General features: G+C 44.6%; 3 protein-coding genes across 3 annotated transcripts in view; all 3 read right to left on the reverse strand.

The window, feature by feature from the left end:
- Nucleotides 1-563: 563 nt before the first annotated feature.
- Nucleotides 564-1,834, reverse strand: LOC126618224 (probable LRR receptor-like serine/threonine-protein kinase At3g47570). The gene is made up of 2 exons (XM_050286287.1): nucleotides 1,174-1,834; nucleotides 564-976 (listed from the first exon to the last, which is right to left on the reverse strand). Exons 1-2 carry the CDS (start codon nucleotides 1,832-1,834, stop codon nucleotides 564-566), a joined length of 1,074 nt encoding a protein of 357 aa, XP_050142244.1.
- Nucleotides 1,835-1,966: 132 nt separating this feature from the next.
- Nucleotides 1,967-22,637, reverse strand: part of LOC126618225 (probable LRR receptor-like serine/threonine-protein kinase At3g47570) — a 107,026-nt gene continuing 86,355 nt past the window's right edge. Inside the window, exons 3-5 of the mRNA XM_050286288.1 lie at nucleotides 2,669-3,830; nucleotides 2,515-2,567; nucleotides 1,967-2,429 (exon numbers count right to left, since the gene is read on the reverse strand). Coding sequence (XP_050142245.1) covers nucleotides 1,967-2,429; nucleotides 2,515-2,567; nucleotides 2,669-3,826 — 1,674 coding nt within the window. The 5' untranslated portion in view covers nucleotides 3,827-3,830. The remainder of the gene's footprint in view (nucleotides 2,430-2,514; nucleotides 2,568-2,668; nucleotides 3,831-22,637) is intronic.
- On the reverse strand, nucleotides 10,106-12,616 carry LOC126618226 (uncharacterized). The gene is made up of 3 exons (XM_050286289.1): nucleotides 11,701-12,616; nucleotides 11,248-11,580; nucleotides 10,106-10,287 (listed from the first exon to the last, which is right to left on the reverse strand). Exons 1-3 carry the CDS (start codon nucleotides 12,614-12,616, stop codon nucleotides 10,106-10,108), a joined length of 1,431 nt encoding a protein of 476 aa, XP_050142246.1.

Below are 22,637 nucleotides of genomic sequence, written 5' to 3' on the forward strand. Positions count from 1 at the left end.
TCCTAACTTGAGCGTCTCTTTCGTTCCAAACCTTTTGCACTAAACCTTAATGTTAAGGTCTCACCATCATGCAACTTTCTGCTTCTCTCCTTTACAAGTGAAAATCTGTTTTATGTTTTCACTTATGAATATGGCAAAATAACACTTTTAGAGCAGCGATAACAATAAATACCGAGATTAAAGAAAAATGTAACTAGCAATGTTCTTACTATCCACACTCCTTGCACCATTTGCAAATTCTATCAAACCTAATAGCAGTTTGTGACTACTTTTTGCAGTGTTAGCCATTGATCAACAAAGAACATAAGAAACAAATTTTATCCAAAAAAAACCACTAATCAATAAAATTCTAAAAAGTACCATACAAATCAAAATTTGAAAGCTCTAAGTCATGTAAGTAAAACACACCGCAAACATCAACAAGACAAAATTAAACGCGATAGCAAGAGAAAGAAAACAAAAACAGAAAGAAAATTTTGGTGAGTAGAGAGTGGAAAATATTATTGATGAATGATCATGTCCTTTCTCCTTTGAGCAGCATGCTTTGTCCTTCTCAAGTCTTCTTAAACTTTGAGGTACGAGTCTTTGATTGTGCTCATTTTTCTAACAACTGAGTCCATTAGCATCCGCTCCTTTGGTGACATTGCACAACAAGAGAGTCCTATCTGCATTACTGAAACCAAACATTCCTTTAATTTTTTTTCTTTCACTGAGCCACGATTGTTACGTCTGGATGGAGTTCGTTCTCGCACTATGTCATTGTTGACATTACCATTTGCTTCGAGGTCGATGATAATTGAACGGTCAACGACGTCCATAACATGGTCAGGCAAAGACATGGCTACAAATTGGTAAATGCTTAGACCATCTTTGAACATGTCATCGGTAGGTCTTTTTCCTATGAACATTTCCAACAATAGTATCCCATAGCTGTAAACATCTCCAACAATGGAAACTTGGCCTCCTGTGCCATATTCTACCAAGACATACATACAATATGTTGTATGCAATTGACTATTAGAACAATATCTTCTTTAGATTTATATGTTACTTATTTTCAAGAAAAAAAGAGGCAGTAATGTATTTTTCATAAATAGAGATTAATCAGTTGGTTTTTTTTGTAATAATTTACTAAGAACATAAAAAGGAAGTTAGAATGACAGAAACTCATACCTGGAAGAATGTAGCCTATAGAACCCTTTAGCTGAGATGACATTGTTTGACTGAAGGTGGGATCATTTAATGTTTCGAAGAGGAACCTTGCTAAACCAAAATCCCCAACATGGGCTACCATATCTTCATCAAGAAGTACATTGCTCAGCTTTAGATCACAATGAACAATGGCCGTTTCACAATGGTGGTGGAGATAATCTAAGGCAGAAGCAACATCAATGGCGATGTTCAATCTTTGCATAAAACTCATTCTTTTGCTTGGAGATTCCTCCTCACATCTTGGATACAACATTGAGTCTAGACTTCCATTTGCCATGAACTCGAAAACTAGACTTTTGAAGTCCTTGCCCTGATTATCAAAGCTCGAACATGCAGTTATGATATTGAGAAGATTACGATGCCTTATACTCCTTAAAGCTTTGCATTCATCTATGAAACTCTTGGAAGCTCCTTGTTGTTGAAGGTTTAGTACCTTAACAGCAACTATTGTTCCATCACTAGGAATTACCCCTTTATAAACAGAACCAAAACGTACCGAACCAATAAGATTATCCGTAGAGAACCCGTTAGTTGATTGAACGAGTTGTGAGTAGGAGACACCTGATTTCCAATCCTTATAAGAACGTGAAGTTGCAAGTCTATCTCTTGACTTTTTCAGCATTGAACAAGCACCACAGCAACATGATAGAGCAATTATGATTCCAAATACACAGGTTATGGGGATGACTACTTTTGGGGAATGTAGTCCTCGAGATGAATGGTGTTTTTTTGGGGGGCATGAAGGTAGATATAATTATGGGATTCCACCACAGAGCCTATGATTTCCAAGAATAGAAACACCACTAGCATTTGCAAAAATACCATCTTTAGGCAACTCGCCCTCAAAATCATTATACGAAAGATTGAGATACTTGAGAGCACCAAGCTTGCCTATGAATTCAGGAATCGGCCCAGACAAGTTGTTGCTTGAAATATCAAGTTTTTCCAAGCCTTTCAAATTCTTAAGAGATTGAGGAATTGTTCCTTCAAACTTATTACCTTGCAAACACAAGCGTTCCAAACTAGTACAACTGCCGAGGGTGCTCGGGATTTCACCTAATAAATTGTTTCTTAATACATTTAGCTCCGTAAGATGCACTAAATCACCCACCTCAAAGGGCATCGGACTAGTCAAATAATTGTCAGACAGGTCTAGAGAACTTGAAAGGGTTGAAAGCTCCATAAGCATTTTAGGTATGGTGCCCGTAAGGTTGTTACTGGAAAGGTTAAGATCTAATAGGTATTGGCAGTTTCCAAGACTTGGAGGTATACTGCCCAGAAAATTGGTTAAAATCCAAATACAGTTCCTCTAACTTCTCTAGCTTCCCAATTTCATGCGGGACACTTCCACTCAACTGGTTATCTTCTAATACTAAAGCAGTCAAGTTTATAAGGTTTCCAATTCCCTTAGGAAGGTTTCCATCCCATGTATAAAATTTTCCCCCAGACTAAGAACATTAAGTTGGGTCGAAAGGTTGGCTATGGATCCAGGAATTTCTCCTCCAAAATTATTATCGAAAAGACTCAAATACTGCAAACTAGTGTAGTTAGCCAAGAAACTAAGAAAATTCAAGTCACCAACTTTTCTATTTCCTAACTGATTGCGATAAAAGTTTAGCCAAACTAAGCTATGCAAGTTTCCTAGACTCTCACCAGGGACTGTCCCAGAGAAACCATTTTGAGAAAGTTCAAGCATCTGAAGTCTTGAAGCATTTGACAATGATATGGGAATATTTCCTGTGAATTTGTTCACATCGCAGTAAAGGTCTACGAGATTAGGAAGCATAGTGCCGAGATTTGTTGGTAGCTCTCCATTCAACTGGTTGACAGCAACACTAAAAGTGGATATGGAAGAAATATTATAGATTGGGGATGGGATCATACCAGATAGATCATTCTTCTCAACTACGAACACCTCCAAGCCTGCTATATGCCCAAGCTCATTGGGTATGCTTCCTTGAAAATTGTTCTTGCCAAGTATTAGACTACTCAACAAGGAAAAGTTTCCTATCCAAGGTGGGATAGTTCCAGTGAGATTGTTACCATCAAGCCGTAGATATTTTAAATTCAACAATGAACTGAGTTGGTTTGGAATGGACTCCATCATCCGATTGGCTTGCAGATTAAGCAATTTTAGTTGTATGCATTGCGACAAATTAGTTGGAATTTTCCCACCAAAGGAATTATGAGAGAGGTTGAGATATTGTAGGCTTTGTAGAAGACCCATTTCTGGAGGAATTTCCCCATGAAAGTTGTTGTCTCTCAAATTGATTCCAGTAAGATAAGTAAGATTTCCAACTGAAGGTGAAATGCAGCCTACCAACTTTTTTGATTTCAGGTTCAACATCAAGACTCTTTTGGTGGAATGGTGGCATGAAACTCCAACCCAATTGCAGAAATGAATGGAATGATTCCACGAGCTCATGACATTGAAAGGATCAACTGTTATTCTTTTCTTGAAGTCTAGCAGTGCCAAGCGATCAGATTCATTTCCAAGGAGAGTAAGGCTGCGAAGTGTTGTAGATTCGAGGCATGTGCTCATGCATAAAAGAATGAACCCATGCAGGAATTTGAACAAAACCAGCTTACGGTTGGTACGTGAATGCTCCATCATTGTTCTAAGACAGAGAGCAAAACAGGTTAATTAACGAAATTGAATTTGCACAAATGCATAAAAGAGAAGAAATGCGACCACATAGAAGAAAAACTTTATTCAATATTTTTACCAAAAATGAGATGGCAACTGTAACGACAAAAAATAATAGAGCTCCGTCATGCCACACATCTTACAAGGAATGGAGGAGATTTTTCAAATGGGAGGAGAACCTTGTCAATTCTTAATTAATCTTTTGACCACACAAGGGTCTGATCGATGCGATCGCTTACGAGTAATATTTAGAAAGAAAAGTTTAAAGGATATTTTGATTATTAACCAGAGAGTTTTGACAAAGTCTCACTTCCATTGGTTTCTACTTTTGCCAAGGCATGAACTGCTGCTTAATTTGTAGTGCTCGGTAAAAAAAAAAAAAAAGAGAATCTTGAAAGAGAAATTTTCTCCCAGTTTTCTACGGATATTACCCTCCCAGTTTTGCTCTAATTCCTATTATGTCCTGATATACCCATCATATATGTACTGTATTTATTTTATATTTTCTGTTTCTTCGTTCTCCCTTCTCACTCTTCTCCTCGACTCAGCTGGCGACGACGACCAACCGACCAAAAAAAAGCCCTCGATTGGTGTTTTCGGTTCCTCTCTAAAAGCCCCCCCTCTCTCTCTCGAAAATTCCTCTCCGCTGCTCTCTCCTTGATGGTTCAATTCGGGTTTGCTTAAATCCTATGACGCGTAAGTACCTCCGATCTGTGATTCTTAGTGTTCTGGAAAGTTTGTCGGCTCAGAATAATTTGAAATTTTGGGAGTTAATGTTTTGATGAACAACTCTCAATTTCTGGATTTTGTTTTTGCTGATTTTGGAAGTGGTTGTGAGAACCGGTTCTTTTGAACCAATTTAATCTGTTTTAGGGATTGCATGTGGAGGGTTTTTGAATTTGTAGAGTCGACCTGAAAATATGGTGGGATTTTAGGGGATTGAGGGTGTTTACAGACTGTTTGTGCTGAGTTTGAATTTGAATTTTACAGACTGTTTGTTTTCTAAAATTTGGTTTTGGATGAGCAAATGAGGATAAACAAAGGGGAAGTCCCAGACTTGCAGTAGACCTTAAAAGTGTAAGTCATCTTTTCTTCTGTTTTGCTGATTTTGTCTCTGGGGTTCTTACAAAGATGTATATAAGTATGTTGGAATGCATGTTTATGTTGGTTAATTTTCTGACTATGGTTTCTTACAGGCTGGTGCTCATACTGTATTATAATATTGTTGACCCTAGAAACTACAAAGCCTACGTGGCGCACAGGCCGAGTAATCTAAAGGCTAACTACGTCCTTCGGTGATTGCGGGGCGTGCCAACTCGTCGGCCGAGGAGTAAATTTTGTTGATGTTGTGTTGGGTGCGCGGCTGACTTCTGCGTCTTGTGATTGCAGCCGAGAAAGGAACACGTCTCGGCCTTTTAGGCTCTCGAACCTGAAGACAAGGTTACTATTCTTACGAAGGTCAATATCAAATTCGGCTTTCAATGTGCCGAATGTAATAATTGTAACACCTCACTTCGCCGAGAAGGCTAATAAGATGACCTCGACCAATAAGGATTTAGAAACCCTTCTCGACCGAGACTTGGATAGGTAATCAACCGCTCTCGCCGCAGTGCTGTTGATGCCAACGAAAGATACTGCGAGAACGACTAATTCTACGGTGACAGAGCTATCTATGCCGACTTAAGGTATCACCGGTTGCTTCCACAGTGCTGTTGATGCCAACGGAAGATGTGTCAGCGAAAAAGAAAAAGGAAAAAGATCTCAAGTTGTTGAGAGTTTGCGCAGGGCAATTTTGTATTGATTTGCAGGGGGCTCTCTCTGACGCACAGCTTCCCCTATTTATAGCGCTGTATCTTGAATCCGAGTTAAAATCCTACTCGGACTAGGTCTTCCTTTCCGGATCAACACCACCTCGACCAGTCCTATCTTCACTAGGATTGTGAACCTAGTCCTTAACTGAGCCGGATTCGCTTTCTGGGTTACTGATCCCGCCGAGACTCCTCATTGTACTAGGACTCGACTTGCGTTATGATCTATCCGACCTAGGCTTGGAAGCCCACGGGTTGAACGATCCATGGCCCTCTCGCCGCACGGCCTCCCGGGCCGAGGATGATCCTACCTTTGGCCCAAACTATTATTTTGGGCCCAAACATTACCCCCTCGCTTCTGAGGTCCTCGGCCTGAATTCTTCGGCCGAGTTTCGGCCTTGAAGAAGCGAATCTACCACTCAGAACCCTAGTGCCCGAGTTCCAAGGCGCGTTTATTGAACATGATTGCACGATCTTGATCCTGCTAACCAAACTCGCCACGTGGCGTCCTCCAACACGGCCAAACCCCAATAATGACGTCTAAGGCGTGCGGCTGCCTGAACCGTCCTGCCATCATGATCTTATGGCTGAACTTAACCACTACCTCAATCCGCGAGCCACTACCTCAATCCGTGAGTCACTTGTCATCGTGCAGGCGTCGAAACGTCTTCCGCCATTAATTTCGCCGTCACACGCAATCGTGCGCCCCCAAAACCTGAGACCTTCGGTCTTCTCAACCGCATTTCCCGAACATTCATCATGATCAGCAATTCCTTCGGTCGATTTTGCCCTTTGTTTTGAATTTCAAACGATTGCTCTTCCTGCCAAAATCCTATAAATACGGAAATCCCTCATTCATACTTTACGCTTCCAAAATCACTCCGAAATTTCTCGCCCTTATTCTTCAGCACATTTCTCTTTCCCAGGTCTTCGTCTTCAAATCCCCCAACCTAGAAAACTTCTTACGCCATGCTTCCTTCCTATAATGGCGTCCTTCATCTCTAAACTTTCCAGGGAATGTGAACAGCATCAGAAAATTCTTGATCAGAGCTCGATCAAAACCATACGATTTGAAAGTGACATGAGCACTCCCCACCAAATCTTGGGCCCTCTTTTCAAGACGGCAGTTCCGTCAACCATTACTGGCCTCCTCCAGGAGCACTGCCTAACACCCTTGCTCCAAGGGTTCGAATGGTCGAGATGGGATGCGGCGAAACCTCAAGGTTCCTGGCCCTCGACGACCACAACCTGGGCAGCCTGGGTTGTTCGAATGGAAAGGCTCTTCGGCGAGCAATGGAAGGCCCTCGGCCTCTACGACGCCATCCTCCTCTCGTCAATGGATGTCGTTCCCGACAAGGAGCTTCTCCTAGCCGCCTTGTGCTTCTGGTGCTCAGCCACCAACACCATGGTTCTTCCTCTTGGTCCCATCGGCCCCACCATTCTTGATGTCACCGCCATTTTGGGCACTTCAACAACCGGGATCCCTATCGACGCGGCCTTCTCTGGGTACCCGTCGAATATTGACCTGAAGATGCTTTTTGACCGACGGATTTTCGAGACGTTGAACCGTGAAGGTCAAATCCCGTCGAAGGAAGACATTCAGAAGTTCCACAAGAACTTCTTCAATTATAACACCCTCTATCTCCATTTCGCCGGCCAAGGAGAGGAGGACCTGCTAGAAGGAGAACATGAAACTTTCCTCTTCTATTGGTACAACAAGTACATTTGTTGTACCAAGTCAAACAAATGCTTGGTCGAGAACATGCCGGTAGCCGAGGCCCTGGCTAGTGGTCACGTCCTGTCACTGAGCTCCAACATTCTCGCCTATCTCTTCCGCTGCCTGGCCGAGGCAACCCTTCACAAGATCGACCCACACCAGAATGGTCCCCTCTGGGTCTTCTAACTCTGGGTACAAGTTTACTTCGCCTCCCTTCGGCCGGCCATAGCCGACTTCTCGCCAACGGGGGCGCTTGGACCTCAGCTAGCCTCCCGACCGACACCTTCTCACCAAGCCGAAGAGGTATTTAGGTACCTCTTCGCTCTTAATGACCTCTCCAACGACGAATTCCTGATATGTCGTCGTCGAGACTATCCCTCCTCCATCAGACTACCCACATCCATGTGGGGCGCGGGGGAAGATGCTGACCTTCGTCAGTCCTAGGGGTCGTTTTTGCTCACTCGCGACCTTCCTCTCGGCTGCGATGGGAAACGAGCGGGTTGGGAAGTGTACCATCCTAACTTCCTTGCTCGACAGCTCGGCTATCTCCAAGGCTGCCCGGTCCCCCTTCTCTCCTCCCGGACAGTCCTAAGCCGTGGACGTGAACCCCATTCCTCGGAAAATGAGTGCAAAACCGTCGCGAGGGAGTTCCAAGAGCATTGCCAGAAATTCCGCATTCGACCGGCCACCCTAGAAACCCTTTGCACTGACACCTTCGGTGATTGGTGGGAAGATTACACCTAGGAGTTCTTTGGTGCTCCGGTCGAAGATGTGCTGAACAAACTCTTCGGTGACCGACCTAAGAAGGCCTCGGCCCCCTAAACTCAAGGTAACTGTTCATTTCCCTTCTTTTTCTTCAACTTTGCATATTGATTTGCCTTACTGATTTGTTTTTTTCTTCTCAGGTAGTCAACCACTGAGAAAAGTGGAGGCAGTTGCCGCGGCTACGACCAAGAAAAAATCGGTCGTGGCTGAGAAGGATAAAACTGATGGTCGGGCCGTGCTGACCAAACGGCCTCGCCAAGAGGCCGAGCCGGGTGTCGAACCTCCACCGCCTGCCAAGCGGGTAAAAAAGCTGGCAAAGAAGGGCGCACGGGAGATCCACGTCATCTCCAGTCAAACTTCAGGGGCGACGACTCCCAGGGTTTCCCCTTCTCCTGCCGTCGGCCAACCCTTGGTCGAGAAACAGCTAGCTCCGGCCGCAGGGACAGTTCAAACGCGGCCTGTTTCTGGGGCCGGTACACCAGTTGTGCCTCCTTCTGTCGAGGAGGCACCTGTTCCAAAAAGGGCGGTTCCTGCGACCGAAGGAACTTCCCCTAAAAATCCAAAGCCCCCGGTCTTCATTCTGGAAGAGGGTGAGGGGAGCGACGAGGTCTCGCTGGCAAATCGTCCTCATACTCGCTGACAACCTCCTCCAGTGTCCGAGATGGCGGTTCAAGCCGGCTCCTCCACGGCTGATTGTGGCAAGCGTCCGGTTGAGGAACCAACAGCGGCGGCCGAACCCCTCGCTCCTTCTCAGGACCAGGATGTCCCTCCCTCATCCGGAGTGGCTGTCCCGATCAGCCCCTCCATAGCCGACCGTGGCAAACGACCGACCGAGGAACCCGAGGCAACGACGGAGTCGCCCGTTCATCCTCAAGACCAGGGCTTCTACATTCCTCCGCATGAGGTTACTTCGGCCTTCGTAAGTACCTTCTACCGTCTTTCCTTGATTGCTTTTCTACTTTAGAATTCTAAACGAAGAAAATACTAAATGTCAGGTGCCTGTACACTCTTTTCACCGAAAATTCTACGCGCCGAAGGGCATTATCTATATTTCTTGGCCGCATCAGTGGCCATCAAACGTAGATAACCTCCATCGGCCGCGTGAACTGAGAAGCACCCTGAGACACTGGGCTCGGCCATTGAGTTTTTTAGGTTCGAGCAACGATCCTGGAGATATGGCCGAGGTCTCCTCTCGGCAGGTTAAAAAACGAAACCTTCTTGCTATTCTTGTCATGACTTCTTTTAAGCTTAACCTGATTTGTATGTGCAGGCTTCGTGGGAGGTCGAATTAAAAGCCCTCATCTCCAGCACAACTGCAGAGTCCGGTCCTTCGGCCGCTACTACTGAAGCTGCCGATCCAAGCGCTCTGACTCAGTTGCAAGAAGTCATGTCGCTTTCAACGTCGCAAGTACTCGAGCGCAACGGTCTTGATCTGCTTGGCGTATGTCTGAACGACCTTGGAGCCCACGGTCGCCTGAGCGGAGATGCCATCGTTCGGGCGTCGTCTGCCTTGGAGCGGGTTCGGGAGACATTTAGTGTCTTCCAGACCGCTCTAAAGGCTGAACACGACCTGCAAGCTGCCACGGCCGTTCAAGACACTCTCCGTCTGAAAATCGACGATCTAAGGGTAAAAGGAAACGCCTTAGCCGAGCTCGACCGTCAGATGGCCGAACTAGCAAAACGTCGGTCGGCCATTGCTTCCGAGCTTGCTAAAGACTTCGAATCAGGCGGAAAGGATTGCCTAACTGAGTACGTGGCGACCACAAAACGGGTCGAGCGGTTGAAGCTGGACAAGAGGAATCGGTAAGCTGAAGTTATCATGGCCGAGGTGCGGTGGTTGGAGTTGAAGGCCCTGCTCGGCACCCTCCTACCCTCTTCGCCTTAAAGGCACTTGGATGTAAAAACGATCAATTCAGTCGTCTTGTACATGCTTACCAATATTAATGAATTGATTTTCTATTCCCGCATTTCCCACGTGACCGGGTAGTATTTTTTTAAAAACTTCCCGTTGATCGGCAATCTGTGAACCAAACCGATCTGGTCTTTAAGATGATACGCCCCTTTTCCGTATACTTTATGCACAACGAACGGTCCTTCCCAATTTGGCGACCACTTGCCGAATCTAGGGTCTTTTAGTCCTACGGGTAACACCGTTTGCCACACTAATTCACCCTCGCTGAATGTTTTCTGTCGTACCTTTTGATTATAGGCTCGCTCGGCAATCCGTTTTTGTGCCACCAGTAAGTTATAAGCGTCAAGTCGTGATTCTTCCAAATCTTCGAGTTCCTGTCTCATGGACTGATTATATTCGGCGCTAAACAAACTACTTTGTTCGATTAATCGCAACGAATTTATGCTTAACTCGACTGGTAACATTGCATCGTGTCCGTAGGTTAATGCGTACGGGGTTGTCGCAATCGCCGATCGGGGCGATGTTCGATATGCCCATAATGCCTCGTTCAACTTCAAATGCCACATGCCAGGCCTTCCTTTTATCATTTTTTCGAGGATGCCGATCAACACTTTATCACTTGCCTCGGCCTGCCCATTCGCCTGTGGATAATACGGTGTAGACTGTTCGAGCCGAATTTTCAAATTTGCCGTATACTCTTTAAACCTCTCGGCTGTGAAGATTGTTCCATTGTCAGTTATGATCGTTTCTGGTACGCCAAATCTGGTCACGATGTGTTCCTCCACGAAGTCGCAAACTTCTTTAGATGTTAGTTCGGCATATGATTTTGCTTCGACCCACTTAGTAAAGTAATCGGTTGCGACTATTATCCATGCGTGCTTAGCAGCTCCTGAAGATGGCGTGATTTTACCGATGACGTCCATGGCCCATCCTCTAAACGGCCATGGCTTTATGACCGAATGCAATGATTCGGCCGGGACCCTTTGTATAGGCCCGTGGATTTGGCACTGTACGCATCCTCGTGCAAACTCGATACAATCCTTTAGTATCCTTGGCCAAAAATAGCCGTGCCGTCGAAGTAGCCATCGCATTTTCCGTCCGGATTGATGAGCTCCGCATACCCCTTCATGGACTTCTGTAATCGCCCGAGCACTCTCTTGGGGGCCGAGGCATAGTAATAACAAACCATCTTCGCCTTTTCGGTATAACTCATTCTGATACATGACATAGTTCGTGGCGTGAACTCTTGTCTTGCGATCGTGTTTACCATTGGGATTATCGAGGTACTGCATAATGGGCTTTCTCCAATCATCTGGTACTGCCTCGACGGCACAAACGTCCACAGGGTCGTCTCGATCTAACAACGAAGGTAAGGACATGACTCTTGTACGTATCACGTTGTCGCGCTGGAGGACTTGTTGGTTAACCAAGGCCGGGTATAGCTGTCGCAACACGGGTATTTCTCGGCCTAGCTTACCCCCCAAGAGTTGTACGCTGGAGGCAATTTGAGCCAATTCGTCTGCGTCGGTATTATGACTCCGGGAAATATGTTTAAATGTAATACCGTCGAAGGACTCGGCCAAATAGCTGGCGATCATGTGGTAAGGCGCCAGGGTACAACTCATGCAACGAAAGGAACCATTGAGTTGGTTAATCACAAGTTCGGAGTCGCCGAGGACGAGGGCGCGGGTTGCCCGCAGGTCATGAAGAATTCCAAGGTCGACGATTAGGGCTTCGTATTCGGCCTGATTGTTGGTGCATTCGAAATCCAACTTAAGCGAAAATAACCAGCGATCGTGGTTCGGGGATTGAATGACAATTTCCACGCCCACCGAAGATGACGTACTGGAGCCGTCAAAGTACATCGTCCAGTGGTTGTCGCGCGTTTGAACCATGCCGATTTCAACGTCGTTGCCCCCAAAACCATATGGGGAGGGATGTTGAGCAAGGAAATCAGCCAGTGCCTGGCCCTTGACAGCTTTCTGGGCTATGTACTGCAAGCTAAATTCGGACAGTGCCATGGTCCATTTCCCAATGCGGCCCTTTACGATTGGTCGGGTGAGCATATAACGGATGACGTCGGTCTGAGCAATGACTTGGGTAACTGATGGGAGCATATAATGCCGAAGCTTGGAAGCGGTGAAAAACACGGCCAGGCATAGCTTCTCGACGGCTGGATAATTGATCTCCGGTTGACTGAGATTGCGGCTGAGATAAAAAATAGCCTGCTCTCGTCCGGCGTCGTTATCTTGCGCAAGGAGGCACCCGATGGACTCTTCGGCCGCCGAGATATAGAGCTTAAGAGGCTTACCGCGCCGAGGAGGAACCAGGACAGGTGGGTTCGTGAGAGAGACTTTGATTTTCGTAAACACCGCCTGATGTTCGTCGTCCCACACAAATTTATCTGAGTCCTTGAGTTTCAAAAGCGTGGAGAACGCTTTCATTTTACCTGCTGAGTTGGCAATAAATCGGCGGAGGAAATGGATATGTCCGAGTAAGGACTGGAGTTGTTTCTTCGTCGTTGGGGGTGGGGCATTGATAATTGCGCGGGCCATATTCTCATCGACTTCAATCCCACGGTGATGCATGAGGAAGCCAAGAAAATTCCCGGCCAATACGCCGAAGGCACACTTGGCAGAATTCATCTTGAGGTTGTGCCGACGCATGCAGAGGAAAGCCTGTCGGAGATCGTCCAGATGTGTCTGTCGGCGTTTAGATTTGATGACAACATCGTCGATGTAAACTTCGACGATGGTTCCAATTAAATCATGGAAGATGGTATTCATCGCCCGCTGGTATGTGGCGCCGGCATTCTTGAGGCCGAATGGCATAACAACCCATTCGTAAGTACCGAGTGCCCCCGGGCAACGGAAAGCAGTTTTGTGCACATCGGCTTTGGCAATGAATATTTGGTTGTACCCGGCGTGTCCATCCATAAAAGATAAGATTGCATGATTTGCCGCAGCATCGATTAACAGGTTTGAGATCGGCATTGAATACTCATCTTTGGGAGTTGCCAAATTCAGATTTCTAAAATCGATACAGATGCGTAGTGCACCATTTTTCTTTAAAACAGGCACGATATTTGCCAACCATTCAACATATCGAGCTGTCCGAATGAACCCGGCTTTCAAAAGCCGAACCAATTCGTCATTGATACCGAGTTGCACTTCGGTCGAGAATCGACGAGGTGGCTGACGGAAAGGTTTGCATCTGGGCTTAATACGTAATTCATGCTCGACCAGAGTACGCTCTAAGCCGGGCATTTCATGATAGCTCCAAGCAAAGCAATCTTTGAACTCCGTAAGCAAGGCACGAAACTCGTCCTTCATTTGTTGGGGAAGTAACGCACTAACAAACAAAGGCCGTGGGTCATCGGCCATCCCAACATTAATCTCTTCCAAGGGGTCCTTAACTTGGGGCCGATGATCTTCGAGTTCGGCCGGGGCGGCTTGAATTTTATCAAGAGACAAGACAGGACCATTATCTCCTTCGGCAAGGAACTCGACGAGGTTAACGCCTGAATTTGGTTGTTTAGATATAGTATACCAATGGGCCAGCAGTCGTTCCATAGTAGATGAAACCGCGGCCCTACGTGTTTCCCGATCGGTGTCAAACATCAGCTGCGGGGAGGAAATTGGCTAATCCGAGTCTCGTCGAATCCTGCTGGACAGTCTCGGTGCCAACCTCGATAGCTTTCTGAATCGAAATCCGAGTCGGCCGTCCTTCTTCATTGAAGCCTTGCAATGTAATGTAGCCGACGTGGTCATCATAATACCGTGCTTGGATCATGTTAGCTTCGAAGGGCTGGCTATCGGCCAGGTGAACAGTGACCAAGTTGCCGTCCCAAAATACAAGCACTTGATACAATGATGAAGGAATACAGCTGGTCTGATGAATCCAGTCCCGACCGAGCAGTGCATTATACTCGGTTTTGGAATCAACCACGAAAAAGGCGGTCATGTGAGTGCGACCAGCAATGTGTACAGTTAACGGAAGTACACCTTTGGTTTGGGATTTGTCGCCGACGAAACTACTCATTGTGATCCCTGACGGAATAAGTTCGTCATTCGAGCGACGTAAGGCCTTCATGGTGTTCAGAGGCATGATATTGACGGTAGCTCCACAGTCGACGAAAACTTTAGAAACTGGATACCCCTCGATATGGGCCGTCACATACAAAGGCTTTAAATGGCGAAGTTTGGCCGATGATGAACGAGGAAACAATTCGGCCAAAGCCGCCTTTAGACTGTCATCTTTTGTCGTTGACTCAACTTCAGCAACAGATACAAAATCAACATGGCCGGCTTATTCGACGACTACGTCACCATCGAGGAAGTTCGGTTGGGTCGTGTTTGATTGAAAATCAGCGGGTAACACATGGACCATACTGATTTCCATGTTATCCAGGACTGACGGGCCCATCGGGTTAGGACCCTCCTCACTAGCTTCATCTCTTGTCTGGTCGGCAACCGCGGACTCTGCTGTCAAGGTTGGACAACGAGCCTCTTCTGTTCCTTCTTCGATGGTTTGATCCTGTGGTGCTGCTTCAGCAACTTGTTGGTTCTGCGTACCTACCTCATGTGAGGTTGAGATCGACAGTGTGCTCGGGGTCAGGACCTGCTCCTGGTAGTGTAGCCAGGCATCCCTAGTGTCAAGATAAGCATCCAGACGTGCAACACGTGCTATTTTATCGGTCGTAAGGCCGAAGAGCGAAACAGCCGAGAATACTTCGAAGTGATATCGTAAATACTGAAGGTCCTCCATTGAGAAAGGAAGGTCGGCTGCATCAATATCAGTGTATGGGTCGACTTCAAATCCAAGGACACGAGCTTCTCGTATGTGCTGGAACCTTGCTTTCAATCCTGGGTCTGAGGTTTTCTGGATGATTCGCTCGGCATCAGGACAAGTCAGGACTAGATCAATGGTGTCCTGGCATGCCTTTGGCAAGCCATACAGATCATTGGCCGAATGTTTCTTATGGAATTCTCGCATGTACTCCAAAGCCTCCCCAAGGAACGGGGGGTGCAAATTCCGTCGGATCTTGATCAAAGGTCCTTGTACAGCCGGCGGGCTAATTTGCTTTCGGCCTCTTGCCTGAAATGTTCAAGGCGCGCCTTCATCTCCCCTGGTCGAAGAAGAAGTTTGATTCGTTTATCGGCCTCTTCAAACGTGGTTTCGACATCTTGGTCGACCAGCCGTCTCCCTTGAGCCAACTCTGTCATAATGGCTGGAGGTGGTCGTTCACCATCAGTAGCAATGGTGTCCTTCGGCCGCCATTTAGGGACCGAAGTTTCTTGGGCTGCCCGTCGGCGGGCCATGCAATCTATCCTTTGATGCCGGCGTTTCTGGGATTTGGACAACGCGGTGTAGACGCCTTTCAAAGAATGATATGTATACCAACGTTGATCTCTAAGCTCGGGAGGTTTGAAGGTTTTTTGGCTCCGCGATGATTCTGAACTGCTAGAATTACGTTTATAGTAATCATCGTCATAGAATGAAGCATCAAAATCGAGGCGCCGCCTGACCGGGGGTGTCTCTTCCATCCGTACTTTAGGACCGAGCCTATCAAAAACCCCTTGATGTTGGCCTACTTCGGCAACCTTCTGCTGGGTTGCAGCCGTAGGTCGTTCCGTTATAAGCGAAGAGGGCTTCTCTTCTGGCTCACTACCGACCTTGGCTCTGCATTTGCTGCACAAAATCGCTGTCCCACTGTCTTCATCGGTGGTATAATCTACTATAGGTTTGACAATAGCGGGTCCCGTTAAAGCTGTAGGTGGTTTGTTTGAACGAAAATCGGCTATGAAACGTGGCCGAGAATTCTGATTCCGAAATCATTGCGTCGCAACATCTTCGACCTTCCCTTTCCCTTTGTCTTTAGGGAGGCATGCATCAACCATATTTAATGTTGTCGTGGGGAACGGGTCGGTATCAACACTCATCTTCTTCTCTGGAAATTTCAGTTTGCCATTATCAATCCAGCTTTGGACGTTGTCTCGAAACACGACACAATTGTTTGTCGTATGTTTGCTTGAATTGTGATATTTACAATATACCTTTCCTTTAAGCTCTTCGGCCTTGGGGATGTTGTGACCAGGCCGAAGCTTGATGATTCTTGCTGATAACAGTTGGTCAAAAATTGCGTCAGCCTTTGTAATATCAAAAGTATAAACTTTTGACAGTTTCAACGTTCCCTCAGTGGCCGAACGGCTTTTGACTTCCCTAGAGTCAACTTGAGTCAATGCCTTACAGACGTATGGCTTATCTATCACTATCTCAGCTGCATCCACACTAACGCATTCATCCTCAGTTGATGCATAATTGACAGTAGGATTCTTGTAAATCGTCCCCCGAGTTGGAACCTTCGAAATCTTTTCCTCGACATGCTGGGCTAATTCGTACATATCCCGAAAGTTTGCCCCCAAGAATTTTTTTTTGTATTCGACGTCGAGGCCGTTCAAAGCAAGCCTGACAAATTCGACTTCGGGTAAAGGCACTCGGCACCAATTCCTGGCTTATTTGAACCTGGTAAGATAATCCATTGGTGACTCATCAGATGCTTGAGCCATCCTTGCTAATGAGGAAACTGACATCTCCATCCCTGGCCGATAAAACTGCTCGTGGAATTTCTCGACCAACCCCTCCCAGTTTTGGACGGAATTAGGAAGGAGATTGATATACCAGGCGAATGCTGAACCGGTCAATGAGAAGTTGAACAACCGTAACTTATGGAAATCACTATTAACATCCCCGCATTGCGCGGTGAAACGAGCCACGTGCTCCAACGAAGACAGAGACGATTCACCGGCAAAAAGGCTAAAATCTGGGATTTTGAAACCCTTCGGGTATCCGAACGTTTCCACGTAGGCCGGGTACGGATGGATAAACTTAGGAAACTTCGGCCCTTTCTTCATGGCCGAGTCGATCATCCGCTGAACTTCGGTCATGTCAACAGGTGTTGCTTCGACCCTCTGGTCGGTTCCGTCTAACCTGCTGTTCGACCCTCCTCCTTTTTCCAAGTCAACTTGTTTGAGCCGAGCAGGAATAGGCTCGGCCGGTACAATTGGTAACGGATTGTTTCCTGGTGGTAAGTGCTGTAGAAGATCGAAAGGCCTGCTGTCACTGACTTTACTAACCAGCATTTCGAGCAATCTGGTTTGTCGCTCATTGGAACTGAGTATCACGTCATGCAGCTTGTCAATGCCTCGACTAAACGTCTGCTCGACTGACCGAGACTGCTCGTCTAGTCGCTTTCGAAGAAACGACCTTGTTGGCGGATCAGATCCTTCACCACCATCCTTATCGCACTCTTATACTATCCTTTCATTAAGAACGCAGGTGTTTCTGTTAGGGATTTCTAGACCGCGTAGTTGACCGCCGAGATTAACTTCTCTCTCTCGGCGAGTCGCGCTCGTGGACTCAGGTGTCACAGCGCTAAGGGGATTCTGCGCCTGTGGCACACTTTGTCCTATGCTCTGATTCGGCAAATCGGTTGTCGACTTTCCCATAGCTGTTTTCTTTTTTACCGATCGTGTTTCAATTGGCATGAACTTCGTAGTCTAGCACTGGGTCCCACTGGGCATGCCAAAATGTTGACCCTAGAAACTACAAAGCCTACGTGGCGCGCAAGCCGAGTAATCTAAAGGCTAACTACGTCATTCGGTGATTGCGGGGCGTGCCAACTCGTCGGCCGAGCTCGGCCGAGGAGTAAATTTTGTTGATGTTGCGTTGGGTGCGCGACTGACTTCTGCGTCTTGCGATTGCGGCCGAGAAAGGAACACGTCTCGGCCTCTTGGGCTCTCGAACCTGAAGACAAGGTTATTATTCTTACGAAGTTCAATATCAAATTCGGCTTTCAATGTGCCGAATGTAATAACTGTAACACCTCACTTCGCCAAGAAGGCTAATGAGATGACCTCGACCAATAAAGATTTAGAAACCCTTCTCGACCGAGACTTGGATAGGTAATCAACCGCTCTCGCCGCAGTGCTGTTGATGCCAACGGAAGATACTGCGAGAACGACTAATTCTACGGTGACAGAGTTATCTATGCCGACTTAAGGTATCACCGGTTGCTTCCACAGTGCTGTTGATGCCAACGGAAGATGTGTCAGCGAAAAAGAAAAAGGAAAAAGATCTCAAGTTGTTGAGAGTTTGCGCAGGGCAATTTTGTATTGATTTGCAGGGGGCTCTCTCTGACGCACAGCTTCCCCTATTTATAGCGCTGTATCTTGAATCCAAGTTAAAATCCTACTCGGACTAGGTCTTCCTTTCCGGATCAACACCACCTCGACCAGTCCTATCTTCACTAGGATTGTGAACCTAGTCCTTAACTGAGCCGGATTCGCTTTCTGGGTTACTGATCCCGCCGAGACTCCTCATTGTATTAGGACTCGACTTGCGTTATGATCTATTCGACCTAGGCTTGGAAGCCCACGGGTTGAACGATCCATGGCCCTCTCGCCGCACGGCCTCCCGGGCCGAGGATGATCCTACCTTCGGCCCAAACTATTATTTTGGGCCCAAACAAATATATAAATAATACAATGTATATAAGTAATTGATAGATTTTGTAAATAGTAACTTTTGAACACTGTGCTCTATTGGGTTGATGAGAAAGTGATTGAAACAGATTCTGTAAATCAATGTTGGTGGATGTGTTGTTCCGCAGCCTCAAGGAGAACAGAGCATGTGTTTGAAATAAGGTCTAACTGAAACTTTTCTATTAAATTTCACATTTTTTTAGTTTTAAGCCATTCAAATTGGTTTGTTAAGTAGGAATAAAAATACCGGTTAAACAAAGATTACTAATTACTAACCAAATTCACATTTGTCTACATTAATCTATTAAGTAGGTAACTTGTCAAATTTTTTGGGGGCGATCTTGTGTACAGAGTGATGTGTTGTAACCAATCGGTCACACTCGAACAAGGTTTGTTTCTCGAACCACATTCATTAGCAATATTATTAATGTGCTTCGGTAGGGGTTTTCAATATGATTTTTTAATTTCCCCTTTGCAAGCGTAAGAAAAATCCAAATTGTAATACAGGATCTTAGGGCTGTGTGTTTTGTGTTTAATAAGTCAGTGCATACGAGCCGTTGTGTCTGGTTTGGATGTGTGTCTAAGGTGGTACTTCAAGGCAAATGAGAACGCTGGACATTTTGGCTCTGGATATTTTGTGTTTCACAATGATTCTTTATTTGTTGTTGGGTTGCTAAAAGAGCACTCAACATGTCTTCCGAAGTACTTCCAAATCATACATACAAAACAAAAATATCAAACAAACAAAACAAAAACAAAACAAGCAGTAGTCACCTTTTTGTTTTTGTAACCCTTGGCCGCTACTGTAACGTTTCTGGGTGCCTACTCCGTCACTAATCGCTTTACTCACCGTGCAGTTACGAATAAGGGGATGGTGACATAACTGTTGTCTCTTTGTCACGATTATTTGCAGTTCTACAGAAAAAAAATAAAAAAAAAGATTGATAAATTTTGAAGGAGAATAAAAGGCTTTGAAGGCAAAGGCTAGAAATGGAGGTGTGTGTGGTTTTGTGAACTATCAACTGGAGAGGGAAAGCAAAAGAATACGTAGAGACAGAGTGAGAAGGGGTTTAAATATGAGGGCAGAGTAAGGAGAGGAAGAAAAAGCAAGAGTGGTAATCAATCATTAGTGTAGTGAAAAATGTCATTGGTGCGGTCAAATGCACTCACATTTTCTTTTAATTTCAGTGCCACAAAATAATAATGTCTATGCATCATTGTACTGGTTCGATCTCCACTGATTCCCTTCTTCCTCTAATATTTAACAATTTAACCTATTAACGTTATCGTTTGTCTAAAAAAAAAAGAATTATACAACAATATATTTACACACTAAAGGGGAGCGAATAAATTCGTCGCGAACTTAGCATTCTTAAAATTCGAATCTAAGACCTCTTGTAAGAAAAATATTACTGAACAGTATTAGTAAGTGACAAACATCTTTTCCTTTACCGCCGTGTCTTATGCATACGGAATAATGGAAGAGTTAGAACCAACCTATGTCCACAATACATGGGATCTAGAGTGATAATTAGTGGAGACGAAAGTGACATTGTTTGGTACTAAAATACCAAATGCTCTCTCTTTTTCACCGCTACTGTTTCTAGTCCTTTTAACAGAGAGATATATATATATATATATATATATATATATATATTAAGGCAGAGTAAGGAGAGGAAGAAAAAGCAAGAGCGGTAATCAATGGTAATTAGTGGAGAGAAAAATGTCATTGCTGGGGTCAAATGCACTCATATTTTCTCTTAAATCCACTGGCAGATAGTAATAATACTTATACACCCTAATGCGGGTTTGATCTTCCTCTCCCTCTAATATTGAACAATTTAATTCACTAAAGCTATTGTTTCTCTTAATTTTTTTAATATACAACAATATATCTACACACTAAGAAGGGGAGAATAATTGGTTGCGAACTTGTTACTCGTGAGATTTGAATTTAAGACCTTATAAAAGAAATATCATTAAACAATATTACTAAGTGGCAAACATCTTTTTTCCTTTGCCTCCTGTCTTATATTTAAGAAAAAAAAAATGGAAGAGTCAGACCAACATAATCCACAACTTATTAGGTCTAGAGTGATAATTAATGGAGATAAAAATGACATTGTTTGGTACTAATAAACCAGTTGCACCCACTTTGTCTCCGGTACTGCTTTTTGTCCTTTCAAATACAATTCTTTTCAATGTACTTTAAATTTTGTAATAAGTATATAATTCAATAGATTCTAGACACCAAACCAGCAATATATATATGTAATATGTAGAAAAATGGCAGAGTTAAAACCCACTAACTATCCATTAAACTCGTGGCATTTGAGATAAGTTAACACTTCGGAATTATGAGATTGGAAGTCTCCCCTGCACATTGTAGAAGAAAGCAAATGACGACGGGACATTCGCTGCCTACTAAAATTTTGAATTGAAAATCAGAAATAGGATAAGATTGTTGCCTGCCAAAGAGAAGCACTTGGCGGTATCTGAAATATAACTATGTATAGTATCTCAAATAAATAAGAACTTTTTTGAAATGTGATAAAAACTTATGTCTTTTTTAATTTGTTATATGAACTAAAATTTTATGCAATTTGTTGTAGTAAGTTTAAAAATACTATTTTTATCATATCATGTTTGTACCACATCTCTGATAGAGATGAGATACATATAATGTTAAAATTTTGACTCCCTCTGGATCTTGCTCTTTCATGTATCCGACAATACACTAAACTAATCCTGGGTAGAAATCAGCTTCTTTTGATTAATAATAGAGTATACTGTACTTTTGCAAACCCTGAACTAATCCCTCTCTTTCCAGTCTCTTTTTTCGCTTTTTCTAGCTTTTCTCTCCCTTACCAACGGCTATTTCTAGCTTTTCTCTCCTCTGCCATCGACTGTTTTTGGCTTTTCAGTGGCTGCCGCACCCTGTTTATAAATATTCGGTGTGGTTTACATGCCTTTTTTTCTTTTCTTTTTTTATTACGTTTCCTGTTCTATATGGAATACGAAAGGACACTTTCTTTCCTTTTCCAAGATATCTTCCGGAATTCCCAATCTAATTGTACAAGGAAACTTTGGTTATTCCCTAGTCCTTTTGGGTGCGTTTGGTACGTGGGACGGGACGGGACGGAACGGAACGAGGCGTTCCGTCCCGCGTTTGGTGCGCTAAAAATGGGTGGAACGGGTTGTTCCACGGGACAGATTTTGGGTGTTTTTGCGTTCCACCTCTCCCCCCTGGAACGGGTTTGTTCCACGTCTGTGGAACACAATGTTTTACCATTTTAAAGACAAATATACCCCATGTCTTTTTCAAAAATTACACCTTCGTTCCGTCCCGTCCCGTCCCGTTCCGTTCCGTCCCGTCCGCGTACCAAACGCACCCTTTAGGAGAAGAATCGGTGCACCATTAATTTCCCTAATACAATCCTAAATAAAATAGGACATTAACTTTGACGAGCTAAAATCCTAACACATGATTGGTGGGTCCTACCATATTGGATAGATGGTACAAATGTGGTATGCAAAATGTGGTAAGTGTAGCATTACTCTATTAAGTTTTGAAAATCATTAAGTTGTCATATCACCCTAATTCCGTTAAACTTTCCATCCAAAACAAGTCGTGTCTTGCACATGACTTGTTTTCAAGGGTATTTCGGATATTTCAGCTTCCCACTCGATCCGTTCATGATTATTTTGGACATTTTAAGGTTGTTTAAGACATTTCAACCCTTTTTTTACTCGTGCCTAATGTACTTTTTTAGTCGTTCAACTTCTCACTCGATTCCCTTCAAACTAAGTCATGTTCCTAAAGTAACTTTTTAGTAGTTCACCGTAAGTTTTTCAAACGAGCATGGCATATTTTTTTTACTAGTTAAGTCACTTCTGAGATTCGAACCAAAGACCTCTTATAAGATAAAAGACTTTTCCTTTAATTTACCTTGAGTTTTATGAGTTAACCAACCCAATCTAAGTCTAGCACTAAGCGAGCCATATTAAAAAAGGGGTGGCCGAGGACTTGGAA

This window comes from Malus sylvestris, chromosome 4 (assembly GCF_916048215.2).
Source record: "Malus sylvestris chromosome 4, drMalSylv7.2, whole genome shotgun sequence".
NCBI lineage: Eukaryota > Viridiplantae > Streptophyta > Magnoliopsida > Rosales > Rosaceae > Malus > Malus sylvestris.